The sequence below is a fragment of the Ursus arctos genome, unplaced genomic scaffold (genome assembly GCF_023065955.2).
Source record: "Ursus arctos isolate Adak ecotype North America unplaced genomic scaffold, UrsArc2.0 scaffold_26, whole genome shotgun sequence".
In the NCBI taxonomy this organism is placed as follows: Eukaryota; Metazoa; Chordata; class Mammalia; order Carnivora; family Ursidae; genus Ursus; species Ursus arctos.
In genome coordinates this window covers 40,318,157-40,336,736 of record NW_026622941.1, presented here as the reverse complement: position 1 = coordinate 40,336,736, position 18,580 = coordinate 40,318,157, and the positions used below count along the sequence as shown (strand labels likewise).

The window sequence follows — 18,580 nt, the reverse complement described above, 5'->3', positions numbered from 1 at the left end:
GGAAGGACAGTCTCTGTCCTCAGGAAGCCTCCAGGCTGAGGGCGGGTCTGTAGTCCCAAACCATAAGAGCAGAGACAGCCCTACGAGGCGCTCAGAGACTGTCCCAGGACCCGATTCATCTGGGAAGTCTGGCTTTCCCCTCAAGGGTGGGTGAGATGTTGGGGGTCCCCAAGGTCTCTATAGCCCTTAGTGTCTAAGCTGAATGGCTGTCTGGGCTCTAATACCCAAGACAAGGCGATCTGGAGGCTCGGGAAGCCCACTAGGATCCAGACGGATGAGAGATGGGGAGGGCAATCATGCATTTCCCTGCCTCCTTCTTTTTTTTTTTTTTTTTAAAGATTTTATTTATTTATTTGACAGAGATAGAGACAGCCAGAGAGAGAGGGAACACAAGCAGGGGGAGCGGGAGAGGAAGAAACAGGCTTCCAGCGGAGGAGCCTGACGTGGGGCTCGAACCCAGAATGCCGGGATCACGCCCTGAGCCAAAGGCAGACTCTTAACGACTGAGCCACTCAGGCACCCCTCCCTGCCTCCTTCTGCTCTGTCCCATTAAGAGATGGAGGAGGAGGAAACGGAACAGATTTGCTCCCCAGATTCTTTCTGTCTAGAAATATAATGCCAGGGATAGGGATGGGCATTCCCCGCCCACACTGTTAGCACAAGAGGCCTAGCCTCCCAGCCTTCCTGCTCTCAGCCCCCCACCCTGCCCCCACCCCCTATTAAACCTGAAGTCTGGTTGTACAAAGCATGCTACCCCCTAAAGGGCTCCTCTCAGAAACCCAAAGAAACCTATACCATCTGACACACGTTCCCCATTTCAGTATCCCCCGAACTGGACTGGGATTCTCTCTTCTCGGGCTCCGCTTCTGCCACTTTCTCTACTTCTTCAGTACCCACGAGGATGGCCAGTCGCTGGGCCATGGTCTTGGTGTCAGGGAACAGGATGAAGTTGTAGATCAGCGAACCCAGGACAGCTCCTGTCAGGGGTCCCACCCAGAAGATCTGAGGGGGCAGAGAGAAGGCGGCATGAGTTACCAGGATCATAGGGTAGCTCTGGGACCCTCACCTGCTTCCCGAGCATTGGCTTGGTCTCCCAGGACCCCTCGAGCTGTCTACACAGTGACAAAATGGAGAAACAGGTGTCCTGCCCGCCGAGTCTCTACAGGTGAGGTGACCTTGCCTCGCACAGGGCGGGCCCAGTCTCCTCACCACTCCTGTTTCCCTCCTCTCACCTCCCCTGTTCCCTGGAGCCCTGGCTAAGTGCTCTTCCTGCTTCTGCTGGTGTGTGTGTGTCTATTTCTGTTTGTCTTTTGCTTTATCCAAGTTTGGAAACTGGTCCAGCTGGAGGAAGTGAATAAGGAAACAGCCAGGACTTGAGGCCGGGGCCAAGGCTGCAGCTCCCGCCCCGGCCCATTTATCGACAGTCCACTGGGTCCCCTTGGCTACTGAAGCTGGAAACGAACGAAGTACAAGCCAGGATACTCACCTCCATCTTCTGAAGCTTAGGGAAACCTCCACTGGGGGTCAAGATGGTCTGTGGTAGGGGGGACCTGTCTCCCCAAGTCCCTGTGGACCCCCCCGCCGGTGAAAGCCACAGTCCCTATCGCCCCTGCCCAGGCCCTCCCCACCCCATGGCTGCCCGCAGAGGCTCTCACCCAGTGGACCTCGAACTTCCCAATGATGATGGCGGGGCCGAAGGAGCGGGCCGGGTTCATGGAGCAGCCGGTGAAGTAGACCTGGGGGGTGAGTGCGGGTTTGGGGTGTGAGGAGGTTTAAGGCAGGCCCGGGAGGGGACAGTCCCCTCTGCCCCCGCTTAGAGCCTTGGTCCCAGCCTTGGCCACTGCAGCACCTCACCCTGGACCCGGATTGTGGGACACAGCCTCGACCCAACGCATGAGAGGCTCAGGGAGGGACCCTTCCTGGCCTTCAGGGACCCTGCAGCCTCCTCAGGGAGGGTCCAGTGTGGTACACGGTGTCCCCTTCGCCTCTTACCCCAATGAGGTGGCCCAGTGCCAGGGAGATCCCCATCATGGTGGCCGGGGAGCCCGATGCCTGCCGGCTGTCGGTCGAAACAAAAACGCAGAGCACCAGCTGCAGGGTCAGAACCAGCTCCACCGCCACGGCCTGGCCGGTCGAGATGCTGCTCCGGACCTGGGGGAGGTGGCTGTGCTGGAGGTGATGCGGCTCTGCGGGGGTGCGGTGAGGCCCTTGGGCCTCACTTCCTCGCTCTAAGGAGGGGACGCCTCACCACCACCGGGTCCAGGGCCCAAGGAGCTGGAGTGGGGAGAGCCGTGCAGCGGAGCTCGGGTCAGCCCTGGGCGCCGGCCCCCTGCGGAACGGAGCGGCCTCCCTCCTAGCCCACCGGTTGGCGGGGGCCAGTAGTTGGTGAGGGGCTCAGCTCTGCTGGGGAAGGGACGGCTCGGAGCTGGGCAGGGGGCGGTGTGCGTGCAGGTTTTCGAGCAGACTGGGAGGAGACCGTGGGCAGGAGTGGAAGGAGGAGACTTGGGGACGTAGGTGGAAGGATAGACGATTAGGGGAATCTGGGGGAGTGAGACAGTCCTCAGGGTGCTGGGGAAGGAGGAACATGGGGACACAGAGAAGCAGGGCACGGGGCACACCAGGAGAGGGGAAGGGCAGGCCGGGTCCCCTGGCACTCCCCACAGCCCCAGGCCTCCCTGGCTCCCCCGACCCTTCAACGCCTGGTCCTTGCCCAACTCCCGCTCCTGTTCCCCTGTCCCTTGTACCATAACCCCGTTCCTGCTCTGCCCGCACTAAGGCCACGGTCTGGTTCCCTGGGTCCCAGGGCGCAGCCCAGGGCAGGCCAGGAGCATGTGCCTGAGTTATCACCTCCCTGTCCCCTCTCCTCAGGCCTGGCCCTCCACCCTTACCACCTGTGTGGGCATCGCTTTCCCGGCCCCGCCAGGTGCCCGTCCCTGCACCTACCATGTTAACCCCAAGGGTCTCTCGGACGTCTCCTGGAATGACCCCATACAGCAGAGCAGCCCCCACCGTGGCCCCCGCCAGCTGGGAAGCCACATAGGCCACAGCACGGGGCAGGGAGATTTGGGAGCCCACGAGGAAGGCCAGAGTCACGGCGGGGTTGATGTGGCCCCCGCTGGTCTTCCAGGTGATCTGCACAGCCACGGCCGTGGCCAGGTTGAAGGTGATGGCGACCTGCAGCACGGTGGGAAGCGCCGAGGGCCAGGGCAGAGCTGAGCCCACACCGAAGAACACGTACAGCCCTGTGGCCAGGAACTCAGCGAACAGCGCCCTGCCGACAGCCCCCCAGAACCGGCACCCCCGCATCCCGGCCCCGCCTCAGCCGCCGGGCTGCCCTGGGCGCAGGTCCTGCTGCCTTGGCGGCGGCCTCTACTTCTCCTGGGACCTCTGTTTCTCTGGCCTCCGATCTCAGCTATCTCCACGGCTCTCTTGTCTCTGGCCTGCTCCCTTGCTGCTGACCCGAGGACCTGCTGGTCAGACTGGCAGGGAGCAGCCCGACAAGACTGTGTGCTTCTGGGTGGGCGGGAGGCGTGAGGCCGGTATGAGGAGTGGTGCTCCCTGCTTGCTCCGCCCTGAGCTCGCCTCGCAGCTGGGAGGGTGGGGGGGGGCAGCCCCTAGGCGCTGAGCTGGAACCTCTGGGTTCCCACCGGACAGGCCTAAGGCCGCTGCAGGCAGAGGCCGGGCCTGAGGGTGGCAGGTGCAGGAGGGCTGGGCATGGGATTCCAGGGTGCTCACATCCCCGTGTCCGCTTAGACGCAGCAAGCTCATCATGTCCCCCAGTCCAAGGCCTGCTTCCCGGGGTCCTGTGTCTTCCCAGGGGCTCGTGTTCTGACCCCCTCTGCCTGCGGGCTCTGCCTCCAAATGGGCTCACACTGTTCTATGCCCCATAAACCCGGATGTGAAATGAAGCTCTTTCCTCCATTCCCACCTCAATCCCTACTCACAGAAAGCAGATGTGAACAGAGTCAACTTTACTAAGGACCGAGGTCCGTGTGGGCGCAGGGGGCACAGAGGGAGGAGGGCCTTATTCCACAGCTGATCAGCTGACCCACGGCAGTGGAGAATTTCCCCTGCGAGCTGGGAATTTCCACTGGCTTGTCCTTGCCCCGTCCTGTCTCCCTTGCCCGCCCCTCTCTCTCAGCCCCTCTCCCCTCCACTTCCTGCTTGCCTCCTTCTCAGGGGCCTGAACAGTCCCTCTCAAGTCCACACACAGGGCAGCTGAGCCATTTTTGTGGCAATGCTGGCCCTAAGGTCACCCAGGCCCTAGGCTCTGCCCTTTGAACCCCAGCAGCCTATCAAGATATTCTCTCAAACAAAGGTGTTCCCTCCATAAGAAGGATCTGTGGAGCTGTTGAACTAAGTCCTTACCCTTCACCACATCGGGGTGCCCTGACCTCCCCCCCACCCCGCCCCAGCTCCTGTGTCTTTAGGCTCCTCAAATGTGACCTGTCTCCAAATGAGATCCTCATCTCTCTGTGACCCCCCCACCCCCAAATGCACTCTTCCTGTTTTCTCCAGCTCAGTTGGTGGCACCTGGGAAGGATCCTCGAACATTCTCTCCCTCCTGCCCCCAACCAAGAAAGGCATGGAGTCCTGCTGATTTGGAATCCTAAATATTTCTTGACTGTGCCCTCTTCTTGCCACCCCTGCTGCCCTGCGGCCTTGAACCATTCTGTCTGCTTCCTCACTCAGCTCCAATCAATTATCCACACTGCAGCCTGAGTGATCTTTCTAAAATGCAAATCTGATTCTGCTGCTCCCTTGCTAAAATCCCTTCCAAGTGTCCCTCCAGCCCGGCCTACAAGGTCTTCCAGGATCTTGCTCCTCCCACCTCACCTCTCCGCACTCCTTGCTTTGTCCTTTACCCTGTGGCCTCACCAAATGGCCAGTGGTTCTGGAACACGCCATGCTGGTCACTCCTTGGAGGATGCCCTGTCTTCTCCTTGCACAGCCCTTCCCACGTCTTTTGCTTGGGTAACTCCTAACTCATCCCGAAGGCTCAGCTTCAGTGTCGCGGTCTCCTTGCCTGGGTGATGACCCTCCGTGTGCTCCCAGCACACCCAGGCACTTCGGTACACTTCAGTCACTGCGAGAGCTGTCGCGGTGTTAATGTGCCTCCTGAATGGGGCAGTGAGCCCCTCGGGGGGCGGGAACCAAATTTCGCTCATCCCTACATCTAGTGTCTCGCACAGGGATTGGCCATATTGGTGCTCGATAAATATATTTTTTAAAGATTTTATTTATTTATTTGACAGAGAGAGAGCACGAGCAGGGGGAGGGGCAGAGGGAGAAGCAGGCTCCCTGCGGCGCAGGGGCCCACCTTGGGCTGGATCCCAGGATCCCGGGATCATGACCTGAGCCAAAGGCAGACGCTTACCCGACTGAGACACCCAGCGCCCTGCGCTCGATAAATATTTATCGATGAAAGAAAGAATGAATAAAAGCTTCTGGACCTCCAGGAGGCAGGTGACTTTCATATCTACTTATTACCAGCCAGTTCTTCTTCCGGCCTTATACCTATCCCACCTGGGACTGAGCCCTCTGAAATCTTCCAGTGGACTATCCCAGCTCTGGTTACAGGCTCTGTCCCCCCACCCTCCCCCGTTCCCTTTCCGTTCTTCCAGCCTTCCTGGCCTCACCCTCCCCTCCCCAGCCCGATGATCCCCTGGCATCAGTGCCCCCACTGTCCCGGCTCCCCGTTTTCTCCACCCCAGCCCGTGCATCTCTCCGTTCCAGTCTCCTCCACAGCCCTCCGCCCCCATCCGGATCTGCGCTGCTGAGCGCTGCTGGAGAAACTCGCCCAGCCGTGCAGACAGCTGCCATGATGAGTCCATGGTCTCTGGCTTCAGCGGGGGTCACAGCTCTGCTCAGCAATCCTTACACCGTCCTCAGTCGGCTCTCTCTCTCTCCCCATTCTCCTAAGGCCAACTTCCAACCTTGTCCACGCTCTCCACGTGCCCTACTCCAGCTTTCTTCCAGCAGCTCAGCTTGACCCCTGTCCTACCTAGAAAGAGAAACTAGAGGGTAAGACTTCTTCCCATCCTTCTTCCCCAGCCACAAACTCACACGCAGCTGCTCCATGCCCTCACCAGCTTCCCTCTGGCCCTTCTCCTGTGTCCAGTCAGGGGCCTCTCCTTGTGCTCCTGGCTCCCTTTGAGCGACTGGGATCCTCTCTGGGCCGGTCCCAGTCTCATCTGGGGTTTTCACTTCTCCCCTCCTGGCCACTACTTGACAACGGGGCCTGGGTAATCCCAGAGTAGTGGAGAGACCATGGGTTTGTTACGCCTTTCCTCTTTGTCTCTCTTTCAAGACTTTGCTCGGGTCCAGTTCCTCTGTGAAGCCTGCCCTGATTCTCCTCTCCAGCCAGTGGCGACTTCTGGCTTTGACCTCTCAGTGCCTCCCCTGTTCCGGTGCAAACTCCCGTGCTTGCCTGGTATCAAAGAGGCTTTCAAGAAATGCCCGAGGAATGAAGGAATGTGGCCGTGGGGGGCAGTGTGGGGTGACACTCCTCCCTGGCACTGTGGGCTCTCTACCTAGGGGCTGTCCCAGGGAACCTCAGGGCATCTCTCTCCTTCCCTTCCTGCAGACGGGGCCACAGAGGGCTGCCCTACACCCTACCTAGCCTCGGTGAGGTGCACCTGTACGCCAAGCACCCGACAGCACTAGTGCCTAGCTGTCGAGGGCCTTTGATAAGGCAAAGCATTTGCACATTGCCACGCATACTGCACCCCTGACCAGTGGGCAACTTCTGTGAGCTCAGTTTCCCCACTTATAAATGGAGATAATTCCCGTTTCCCCATGCGTCATTAGGGGTAAATGTGTTGATACCTAGGACAGCGTCTCTGAGCCAAGAAAATTTTGGTTGTTAGGATTGCCCTCCTTCACCCCTCTGGGGCGACAAGTGTGAGGACTGGGTTGGGGTGGGAAGGGTCCTGGTTGCTATGGCAGCTCCTGAGGTTCCGGCTCTGGGCCCTGGAAGCCGAGAGAATCAAGTGCAGCAGCAACCCTTATCTCCAGCTGGCCTAGAGCAGAGCCTCCTGGGAAGCTGTCTGGCCCAGGACAAGGTCGTTTACCCCCTGAGGCCAGGTGGGCATTGGCCAGGACTTTGCTCCAGCCAGCACCGCCCCCACCCTGTCAGTCCTGGGCTCTATTGCTAAGCTCTGGGGTCCCTCATGCTCAGAGGCCTTTTGCCAAGGCCCCACTCCTGGCTGCCTACAGCTCCCTGTCAGGTGGCCGTGGGCTTTTAACCTCCTAGAGGCCTGTCTAGCTGCTGTGGGGCTATCTCCGTCGGGGAGTGGGGGGTGTAGCTGTGTGTGCACAAGGGGCCATGTGGGCTCTGACTGAGGTCTTCTCAGCTTGGGGAACAGAGGGGGAGCAAAAGGGGGGGGGGAAGGAGGGAGGTCCTGGGAGAGAAGAAGAGGGAGAATGGAAGCACGTCAGAAAGGGAAGGATTCAGGGGCACCAGGGTGGCTCAGTCGTTAAGTGTCTGCCTTCGGCTCAGGGCGTGATCCCAGAGTCCTGGGATCGAGCCCCATATCAGGCTCCTCTGCTGGGAGCCTGCTTCTTCCTCTCCCACTCCCCCTGCTTGTGTTCCCTCTCTCGCTGGCTCTCTCTGTCAAATAAATAAATAAATAAATAAATAAATAAATAAAATCTTAAAAAAAAAAAAAAAGATTCAAGGTAGCTTCCCTCGCATCATCTCACCAATCCTCCCAGACTGTGGAAGCCCCGTCCACACCTGACAGAGGAAGTTGAGGCCCAGGAGGGTCTTCCAGAGCTAACCCACCCCTGGGCCCCTCCTCCCATCCCCTTAGACAGCCAACCCTGCGGCTGTTTTCTGCCTTTACCCCCATCTCCCCATCGTGTCCCCATGTCCACCTTCCTACCTGGTGAAAACCAGCAGCCCCTGGGCAGAGGGGGAGGGGGAGGAGTAGGAAACCTCCCATAGGAGAATCAAGGCTTTTCCGGGTTCCATTTCCCCCTGGAGCAGAGGCTCAGGGGTGACTGAGCACGTGGGTACTTGGGTGTGACACACATATATACCTCTCTGAGAACACATCGAGCCAGGTTCCTAGGTCTGGTCCCCAGCAGCCCTGTGGCCTTATGAGAGAACGTGTCAGGGTTGGTGTGGCTCTTCACACACACACACACACACACACACACACACACACACACACACACACACACACCGAGTGAGCAGTCTATGCCCAGCAGACACAGCCCCTTGAGTACAGCTGAAGGTCAGTGTAGATGTGCAGGGCTACCATGTGCGTGTACACGTGTGCGCAGGCCTCCGTGGGCTCCAGACCCTCCTGGAAGTTCACACACCAAGGGACACAGCGCCCCCTGCTGGCCAAACAGCCCGCCGCCGCATCTTGTAGGCCCAAAGCCCTATAGGGGACCCGCACCCTCCGGCCAGGCCAGGCCTATAACTTCCTCGAATTGGGTGCCCCGCCCATCCCTGAGGGTCTGTCTCCCACAGGCCCACGGTTCACCACGTTATGCTCTCCTTCGGACCCGTCAAAAAAGGAACGCACGTCGCTGGGCTGGACGGAGAGCCCAGCCTCCCAGTCATGTCTGTACCTGTACCTGAGTCCTGTGGGGCGAGAGGGGGAGGGATCCCCTCTCTTCTGCACCCCCACCCGGATAGTGGACTGGGAGTAGCTGCTTCCTGGTGGCCTAGGGGACCCAGGCCTGAGAGACTCCCCGTACCCCCATGTGGCTAGGGCCCAGACCCAGGATTTGTGTTAGAGGAAGCCTCGCAGCTGCGGATTCGGTGGACGAGGGCCCCCCCTGCTGGTCGGAGCTGGTATTTGCGGCCTGGCTTGAGGGTAGGGGCCGGATGGATGAGGCAGGTGAGGAACCACTCTTTTAAGGGGGCCCTGAGGTTCTTTCTCTCTCTCTCTCTCTCTCTCTCTCTCTCTCTCTCTCTCTCTCTCTCTCTCTCTCTCTCACACACACACACACACACACACACACACACACACGCACGCACACAAGCACACTGCCATTTGGTGTTAACTGTAAGTCAGTGGGCGGGCAGGGGCGGTTGGCTCCCCCACACTAGGCTCGAGTTTGAAGGAGGGCTGGGAAGTCTGACCCTCCTCACCCACCCTCCCTGGGACGGACACTGGCCAGCCAGGGTCTATGGCTTCTTCCACCTCTTCTCGGCCCGTCTCCTGACCGTCCTGGCCCCTCCTCTTTGGAGGCAAAACTGTAAGACCACCGGAGAGGTTCCCATTCCGGGGAAGCAGGAACTCAGGTTCAAACAGGAGAGCAGGGCCCAGAACTGGAGTGTGGCTGGGGTCCCAGATGTGTGTGCTGTGTTCTTTTCACACTAGTTTATTGAGCACTCACTCTGAGGCGCCCGGCCCTGTTTGCACAAGTGTTTTCCTTCCGTCCACTGTCTCACTGCATGCTCACCACACCCCATGAGGTGGGTACAAGCATGCCCATTTTATAGATGAGGGCTCCCTGCTCGGTGGGGAGTCCGCTTCCCCCTCTGCCCCCCCCCCCAGCCATGCTCATGTGGGGGCTCTCTCTCTCAAATAAATAAATAAATAAAACATCTTGCAAAAAAAAAAAAAGCCCCAAAACAGAAACAACCAAAAAACCCAAACAACTCAGAGAACCTATGTTACCCAAAGTTGCAAAGTAGAATTTGAACTCCAAGCCAGACTCCTTAACTATGAGGCAGGGCTGTGTCCTGAGCTGCTCTTCTGCGTGACTTCCACCATTTTCCCTACAGAGAGCAGACTGGTCCCAGGTACCTCACTCCCCTAATCTTAAATCATTCCCACAGCAACCCTGTGAGGGAAGCATTTTTTATCCTTGTTTCATCAGCTTAAGAGACGGAGGCTCAGAGAGTTTAAGGAGGCTTCCTAAGGAGTGTCAGTGACAAGGGGACAAGGGCAGAGCAGAGCCACAGGCCCAGAGGGGAAGACAGTGGGAACAGAGGCTGGCAGAGGCCGGAGAGAGGAGACCCAGAAAAAGGCGGGGCTGGCTGTGGCTTCTGGGTGTGTTGGGGGGTGAGGTAGGGGGTTTCTCCCTCTGACCACAGGCTCCCAACATGGCCCCTTTTTGGAAGAGTGAGGTGCAGAGAGGGGAGTCCAGGGCTGTGTTTCCTTCCCGATGACAGATCTGGCTGGTCACCCCCTTGGCATCTCAAGGGGCTGCCAGCTGGTTCAATTCTCCTCCACCCTGCCTGGCATACCCTGCCACTGGGGCCAGGCCCTCCTCAAGTGGCAGAGACTTGACATAGCTGAGGTGGGAGGGGCGAGCAGGTGGGTGACTTGGTGAGGACCCCTCCTCTGCTCCCGCGGCCCCCTCCTGACCTCTTGCTCTGTTTCTATGTTTCGGTCTCCTTCTCTCCCTCTCTCTCTCTTCCCGACCTCATCTCTCTGCCTCCCTAAGCCTCCCCTGGCCTCAGCTTCCCTGTCTTTCCACAGAGAACTGTGCAGACCATGGAGAGCATCGGGGATGACAAAGAGGAAATAGACAGTCCAGAGGGACAGAGGTGATCAGCCAGAGTGTCCCAAGGAGAGGCTCTGGGGAGAGACGAGGCAGAACTTGAATGTCAGTGGTTTATTGGTAAGCCCCTGCCCCCAAACACCAGCAGCCCTACCCCGTGCATCCTCCAGCAGAAATAAATAAGGTAGCATTTAATGAACCAGTCTGTCTCCCTCCTAAGGCAATCTGGGGAGGGGCAGCCTCTGCTGTCCTAGGGACTGGGACCCCTCTGGCTCTTAAGAGGGGGCGGTGGGGGAAGATAGGGGCATACAGACTGCTGGCCACCCCTTCCTAGCTTGGCCCCAGCGCAGCCTGTGAGCTTCGTGCTACTTTCACAGTCTCTGAGGTCTGACCTCATGGCAGCGGGCTGCCCTGTCCCAGAGAGACCCCCTCCCCATCAGACACCAGCCCCTGGCCCCCACTCAAGCGTCCCATCATGGGTTCCTGCTCCCCTCCCTAACTGTGAAGCTGGGGGAGCCAGCACCTCCTCCCTAGCCCAGAGGACCCAGCTGTAGGGGAAGGAAGGTTTGCTGTCCTATATATATAATATTTTTGCCCCTGTGGTTCAGGGGCTGGGGGGCCGGCCCCTGCCTGACACTGGTCAGCGGGCAGTCAGCTCCATGGTCTTCTTTCGCTCCTCTCGTTGCTCTTCCCAGTCCTCCTCAGGCTCATACGTGCCCTTGATGACGGCCACGCGCTCGCTCAGGCTCAGGGAGTTGGGGAAGAGCAGATAGAAGTACAGGATGGCAGCCAGGATGGCCCCCACGATGGGCCCGACCCAGAACACCTGGCGGGGACATGGCAGGGTCAGGGGGCTGAGTCCGGACCTCAGAGACCAACAGCTTCCCCTCCAGAGGACAGACCTATGGACCCTCAGAGGAAGTGGACATACAGACTTCCAGACCTCCAGACCTCCAGAGAGACTTCCTCCTGCCCAAGGAACAGATATAAGGACACCCTATTCCTCGATGACGGGGACTTGGCCTCCAGACACTCAGATCTTCAAAGGAGACAGATCCCCAGAAGGACAGGGCCCCCCAGCCTCACCCTAAAGAGAGACGAATGACCCTTCGAAGGAAACAGACATGTAGATTCTCGGAGAGACAACAGAACTCTCCCTCCCACACAGGGAATGAAACAGACCCTGGAGAGAGAGAACGCGAGGAGGCGACAGATAGACTGTCCAGAGGGACAGGCCCACAGGAAGGAAGACTCTCAACCCCGTCAGCTGGAACAGGTGAGGAAACCATCAGAGAGGACAGACCCACAGACGCAGTACGCCCCCCCACCTGCGTCCCACCCCAGATGGACAGACACAAAATCCTCAGCGATCTACACAGAGGAACAGATCTCCTTCCCTTCCTCAGAGGTACAGATACAGGTAGTCCCCCCACCCCCCAGCCCCAAACCAGGGTCCTCTGCCATTTAACTACCCTCGTCCTTGTTCTGGCTGCGTTCCATCCCCTTCCCCTTTTGATCTCCAGCCACACCTCCCAGGGCCACCCCCAAGCTCTGGGCCCATAGCATCCAGATAGTCCAGGGGCTCTTGGCCGGGTTTCCAGGCCCTCATTGCCAGGGAGCCAGGGTAGGGCTGACACTCACCCAGTGAGCAGAGCTGAAGCGATTCATAACCACCGCAGGGCCGAAAGAGCGGGCTGGGTTCATGGAGCAGCCCGTGAAGTAGATCTGGACGGAGGGAGGGAGGTGGTGAGGGGGGCACCATGCTTGTCCAACTCCTAAAGGCCCGGTCTTTCCCAGAGTCACCCAGAAGTTCAGGGGCTCAGCCAGGTCTCTGAATCAAGTCTCCCAATTCCTAGGCTGGTGACCTCTCCCGCCACGGGTCCCCATGCACCCTTCCTTCTTCTCAAGTCCTGTGCTTGGGCTTGATTTCCTGCTTTCACCCCAACTCCCACTTACTGCCATAATCTCTCAGGCTAGAGGAGATTTTGGGGGATCCAGCCTGGGAGAGAGTACAGCTACCCCACTCCAGGCCTTCACTGCTGGGTTTCCTGGTACAGAAGGGTACTACTCTGGGGCCCCATTATTTGTCCTGAGGGGCTCCCCACAACTCCAGCCAAGTGGCAGCATTGCTCACCCCCACGAGGTGGCCCAGTGTGACGGAAAGGCCAATGGACAGGGCCGGAGAGCCCACAGGACTGGTGCGGCGGGAGTCAGTGGAGGAGAAGATGCAGAGGGCCAGCTGGAAGGTCAGAATCAGCTCCACTACCATAGCCTGGCCCTGTGTTGTGTTGTTGTTGAGCTGCAAGGGGAGGGAGGGTTAGAACGCCCGCCTTCTAGCTCCAGGGCCAGGGGCTTGGGGGATGGGGCTTTTGGCTTCCAAGGACACCTAGAGCCACTGCACCTGGAAGCCAAGCCTTGCACACGGTCAGGAAGGTCATTTGCTGAAAAGACTACCTCCCTGACAGTGTGTGCAAAGCTTGGAGTACAGGCCTGTGGCCAAGGAGCTGAGGGTGAGGGGAGCTTTTCCTGGACAAGGTCCTGTCAACGGTTCTGCCCAGTTCCCACCCCCACAAGCTGGCATTTACCCTCCCTCCTGTGGGCAGCTGCCCAGTTTGCTTACTGCACCCCCAGCCTGCCTCCCGCCCGTGTCTGACCCGCTGCCAGTGCCAACCTCAAACCCGTCTCTCCGGTGGGGCTGACTCACGGCTTGACAATGGCCGAGAAAATCCTCCTCTGTGTTTGATTAATGACCCCAGTTTGCATGGGACATGGGGACTGAATCTGGGACTGTGGGCGGGGGTGAGAGCAGGGAACCAGGAGCAGGAACCAATACTCAACAGACCCTACACGCTGCGGCTGCGTTAGGAGGGCCACACATATGGTTTCCAAACGTAATGCCCATGCCACTTGCTGTGGTAGGTTCTGACCACCCCCACGGAATGGCTGAGAAAAATGAGACCCAGAGGAGCAAGGGTCACCCAAAGCCAGGATTACAACCCGTCTTTGGTGGTTCCATGAAACCACTCCAATGAGGAGCAGACAGGAGCAGGGAAGGTCCCAAGAGGAAGGCAAAACTCAGGGTTGAGACAGGAGAAAGCCAGAAGTTCCGGGCAAGAAGGGAGGGACAGTAGGCACCAGGAGAGAGGCCAGGAAGAGCAGCAGGAGGGGAGCAGGCAGAGGAGGTGGGTATGAAGCAGGGAGGCTGAGACGGGGCACACCCCAGCCTGGAGATTCAACTTTCTGGCTGGCCCATTCTGTGGCACCCATCTTTGAAATGGGGTCGGGGACCTGGTCAGGAGCCCACTGCAAGGTCCCTACCCCACCCCAGCCCCATGGGCACTCACCGCGTTGATGGCCAGATTGCCTCGGGCATTGAGCGGGGCCAGCCCATAGAGGATGCCCGCCCCGGCGATGGCGCCCACCAGCTGGGCCACCACGTAGAAGGCCGCCCGGAGCAGGGAGATCTGGTTGCCCACTAGGAGGGCCAGCGTGATGGCGGGGTTGATGTGGCCGCCGCTCACGGGCCCCAGAGCCTGGGCCAGGGTGCCTATGGCCAGGCCGAAGGCCAGCGAGATCTGCAGGATGCTGGGCAGCGCCGACGGCCACTTGAGGGCCGAGCCGAGGCCGAAGAAGACGAAGATGAGGGTGGCCAGGAACTCGGCAAACACGGCCTTGAGGAAGGCCACGGAGCACACCTCCTTCTTCATGGTGGCCGCGGGGGCCAGGCGGCGGCGGCCGCAGCGCTGGACGCCCGTCGGGGCGGCGGCGCAGGGGGCGGGGGGCTGGCTCCCTGGCGCGGCGCGCTCTGCGGCGCCCACTGTGTGGCTAGCGGCCTGGCGCGGGCCCTGCAGGGGTGCGCTATATAGAGGGCGGGCTGCCCGCGGGGGGGCGAGCGCGGGGAGGCAGTGGGCGGCTCCCGCGCCCGGGGCCCAGCGCAGCGCGCAGGGAGGGAACCTGGCGGCCACCAGCGGCTCGCAGCGGGCCGGGGCCCCGCGCGCCCCCGACCCGGCGCCCGCCCCCCCGATGGGGCAGCAGCGGACGCGCCCGGGCCACGTGACCCAGGCGGCGGCCGTGTAGGCCGGCCGGGCGGCTGGGGAGCCGCGCATGGTGCGCCCCGGACGGCTCCCGCGCTCTCCTCCGCGCCGCTGGTCCCGGGCTCCCTGGGAGACTTCGCCGCGTCCGGCCTCGCCCGTCCTACGGTGCTCCGGGAGCCTACCTCCGCTGGCCCTCTAGCTCCGTCCCTTGTCTTCCCCTCTTCTTCTCCTCGGGCTCTGGGTCCAGCTCCTCCTTTTCTTCCTGCGACCCGGGCATCCTGACCCGGCCTCACCCGCGGCAGGGCTGGAATGATGCGATTCTCCGAGGACAGCGCCACTCAGCTCCCTGCCCGGAGGTGGCGGGGGCGGGTGGCCGGGTTGGGCCGTGCGGGGCGGTCCGGCCGGCCGTCGCGGGCCTCTCCCTGGCCGGCCCAGGCTGACTTCCCGGGTTGGAGCGGGGGCGTTTTGGGAAAAGTAGGCACAGCGCCAGCCTGGCCTGCTCTTGGCAATCCTCGAAGCCCGGTAGCCCCGGGAGGCGTCGTCTCCCGGGCAGCCGAGCCAGCCCCTCCAGGAGCACAGAACTCCTGGGGATCCCAGCGAGCCCCCAAGAGGGTGGGGGCTGGGAGTTCACTTTGTTCATGGGACCTGAAGGGGGCATGACCGAGTTCGGTTTTGTCTGGGGTCAGGGAAGAGCCCCTGGGATTCGGGGTCGGAGTTTGGTGAGAGGAGGGTACAGGTGCATCGCGGACCTCCCATGCCAGGTTTTGGGCTCTCCCGCCTTCTTGCCCCTGCGGGAGGCCCCCTACTCTGGATATCCAGAGTTTTTCTTTTCTTCCTCCCGCAGCTCACCTCCGCCTCCTCCTTTCTGTCTCCTTAGTGTTCCCGTCCTTCAAACTCTCACTCGGTCTTTTTTTCTTTTTTCTTTTTTAAAGATTTTATCCTTAAGTAATCTCAACACCCAACATGGGGCTCCAACCCACAATCCTGAGATCAAGAGTCGCAGGCTTTACCTGAGCCAGCCAGGCGCCTGGCCGCACTCAGTCTTGATTTCTCTCCTTCTTGTAACCCCTGCCTCTGTTCTTTCTCCTTCAGGCTCTCCTTCCCAACTCTTTCTTTTTCAGACTTCTTGTCTCTCTCTTCAGTCTCCCGGTCTGTCCTCCTCCTCTAGCAGTCTCTTCCTCTCTCGTCTCTGTCGCAGTCTGCCTCGAAATCTCCCTGTCCCTCTGTCTCATTTCAGTCTCAGTCTGTCACTTAGGCTCTCCCTCTCTCTCTTTTGCTCTTTCCAATTTCCCTTCTTTCCCCCTTGCTTTCTGTTTATCGTCTTAGCCTTAGGCTCTGTCACAGTATCTCTTCACCTCTGTTTCTGTCTCCTGTTTTACTTCCTCCGCCTCTTAATTTCTGTGACTTTCTTCATTTCTGTCTGTCTCTACCTCAGTTTCCAGGCCCATCTCTCTTACATGTGGTCTTTTCTAGTATCCCCACCCCTGGCCTGGGTGATGCTCTCTTCCAGCTCCCATCTCCGTCCCCCTGTCCTTATCCCTTCCCTGTGAGCTCCCAGCTGCTCTCCACTGGCCTTCCCAGCCCTCCCTGTTCCCAGCCCCAGGTTAGGGAATGAGGCTGGAGAACCCTCCAGGGCTTGGAAGAGGGTCCAAGGAGAGGAGTTCCACAAAAGACCCCACCACCTGCTGCCGCCACGTGTCCTTGGGAAGCACTCAGCACAGTGCCTGCTACAGAGTAAGGCTCAGTAAAGTTTCCTCATGTGGTGTGTGTGGCTATAATTTTACGGCCCCCTGAGGGCTCTGTGTGGAGTTACGCAGAGGGTGCAGCAGAAGGAGAGAACAGGTGCTCCTCTGGTAGTCTCTCCAGCAGGGACTAAGGGCAGAGGCCCGGAGGAAAGCCAAGGACCTGGAGGCACGGGCTCCAGGCTCCGTGGCAGCTAAGAGGCCAAAGAAAACAGGAACCAAAGAAACCCCACTATTGTTCCTCCTCAGTTCCGTGTTTCCTGCCAGAGCAGCTCCTTTCCCACTTGTCTCCTTTTTTTTTTTTAAGATTTTATTTATTTATTAGAGAGAGAGAGTGAGTGCGCTGGGGGTGGAGGGGGGGAGGAGCAGAAGCTGGGTGGGAAGGAACAGAGGGAGAGGGAAAGCAGACTTCCTGCTGAGCAGGGAGCCTGAAGCAGGGCTCAATCCCAGGACCCCGAGATCATGACCTGAGCAGAACGCAGCCACTTAACCAACTGAGCCACCCAGGCGCCCCCCCCCCCCACTTCTGTCCTCTTAAGGCAGGAGGTCTGTTTGTCCTTTCTGCCATGGGTCCTGGAGCCCTGCCCCTGGAAGAGCATGGCAGGTGTGTATTGTATTTTCATCTGGGCTTGGGGCTCAGGGCTCCCCGCAGGCCCGTTCCAGACTGGAATAATGACCCTGATGACCACAGACTCAGAGGAAGCAGCCGGTTACGTTTCCTAGGCCTGTGCTGAAGGTCCTTCCATCTCTCTCCAACCATCAGGGTCACCCTGTTCCAAGGCTGCCACAAGAAACTATTGCAGCTACTCTGTTCTGGAATTGTCTTTGCCCTGAGCACTTGGGCTCTGCCCTGGCAGCCCCAGAGGAATGCTTCCCTGGGATCTCCCTGGACTGGGAGATAGATCTCCCCATCTGTGGCAGGGAGAGTTAGAACCCCTCAGGGGACAGCCCCTTCCCTCCTCTCCTGATATAGGGACCCCTGTATTCCCTAGGAGCAGTCGAGGGCTGGAGGCAGAAATGGTAGGGTAATTGGCCGCAGAATACTCCCCTGGGGCTCCACACATTCCCTGGTGTTGGGGAAGAGTCATTCATTCCTTCCTCAAAGACTTGCCGGGCAGTTCTCCATGTGGCAGGCACTGTTCTAAGCACTGGGGTACAGCCATGAGCCAGCAGAGCCAGCAGACTACTTCTCTGCCTTGAGGGACTAATATCCTAGTGAAAGGAGACAGCCGATAAACAGTGGGTACACGTAAATTATACAGTATGAATGAATCTGGTAAGTGCTATGGAAAAATAGAATACGTTAAGGGGGGCTGGGCATGCTGGGGTGGGAGTGGAGGTTCTTTGAAATTTTAAATGGGGTATCAATGTAGGTCTTATTGAAAAGTTGACATCTGAGCAAAGACTTGAAAGAGGAGAGGGAGAGGTCCATGTCTCTATCTGGGGGAAGAACACTCCGGGCAGAGGGAGCAGCCACTGTGGCCAGAACAGAGGGAACGAGGAAGAGCAGAAGGAGACGAGGGCAGAGGTGGTGGAGGGGGCAGACCCGGGCACCACCAACAGGCCCACAGGCCTCCCTGGTGAGAAGGAAGAAGTCGCGGAGCCAAGGACTGCTTGGCAATGGTCTGACAGTTTTTTTTACCAAGATCCCTCTACTACTGTGTTGGGAAGAGACCAGAGGCACAGGGATAGAAGCAGGGAGATGGGTCGGTGCCCACCCAGGGAGAGGTGAGAGTGGTCTGACTCAGTGGGGGTACTGATGGTGGGAGGGATCGGATGCTGGACCCCTCGTGCACGGAGCACTGACCAGATGGCCTGATGGAGTGCTCGCGGTGCGTGAGAATGAGGGGTCAAGGCGGATTGGAGCCTTTTGGCCTGTGCATCTGAAAGGCTGACGTTGTATCAGCTGAGGTGGGGAGGGCGGCGGGGGAGCCGGCCTGGGGCTGTCAGTTGTGGACATGTTGAGTATTAGGGGCTGTCCTGTCCTGACTTTCCAACACGGTGCTAAGGCCAGCACGCGGAGACCAAAGCGGCTGTTCCGTTCTTTTCTTTCTCCGGAGGCCGCACAGCCTGCCCGTGTCTTGGTGCCCTCTCCATGGTGCCAGCGCTGTCACAAAGCCTGGGATGCCCGTTTTGGCCAGGTTGGCCGTGGGAATTTGCCATAACAAGCCGCCTTAGTTGAGCTGCTTATTAAGCGTTGGGACTCCTTCTGCACCGTGCCCAGCAGCAGCTTTGGGGGGCTCAAGACATGCCAGAGACCCCAGTCTGTCTTCCGGCACTTTGGCCGATATCGATCATCTCTCAGTTGCGGAAGAAATAGCACTTATTGGCAAA

General features: G+C 59.3%; 2 protein-coding genes across 2 annotated transcripts; both read right to left on the bottom strand.

The window, feature by feature from the left end:
* Positions 1–730: 730 nt before the first annotated feature.
* AQP6 (aquaporin 6) lies at positions 731–3,518 on the bottom strand. Its single transcript, XM_026501916.4, has 4 exons — positions 2,944–3,518; positions 1,993–2,151; positions 1,656–1,736; positions 731–1,002 (listed from the first exon to the last, which is right to left on the bottom strand). Exons 1-4 carry the CDS (start codon positions 3,304–3,306, stop codon positions 790–792), a joined length of 816 nt encoding a protein of 271 aa, XP_026357701.3. The 5' UTR covers positions 3,307–3,518; the 3' UTR covers positions 731–789.
* A 7,065-nt stretch (positions 3,519–10,583) lies between these two features.
* AQP5 (aquaporin 5) lies at positions 10,584–14,182 on the bottom strand. Its single transcript, XM_026501560.3, has 4 exons — positions 13,815–14,182; positions 12,605–12,769; positions 12,112–12,195; positions 10,584–11,296 (listed from the first exon to the last, which is right to left on the bottom strand). Exons 1-4 carry the CDS (start codon positions 14,175–14,177, stop codon positions 11,111–11,113), a joined length of 798 nt encoding a protein of 265 aa, XP_026357345.1. The 5' UTR covers positions 14,178–14,182; the 3' UTR covers positions 10,584–11,110.
* Between the last annotated feature and the right edge of the window lie 4,398 nt (positions 14,183–18,580).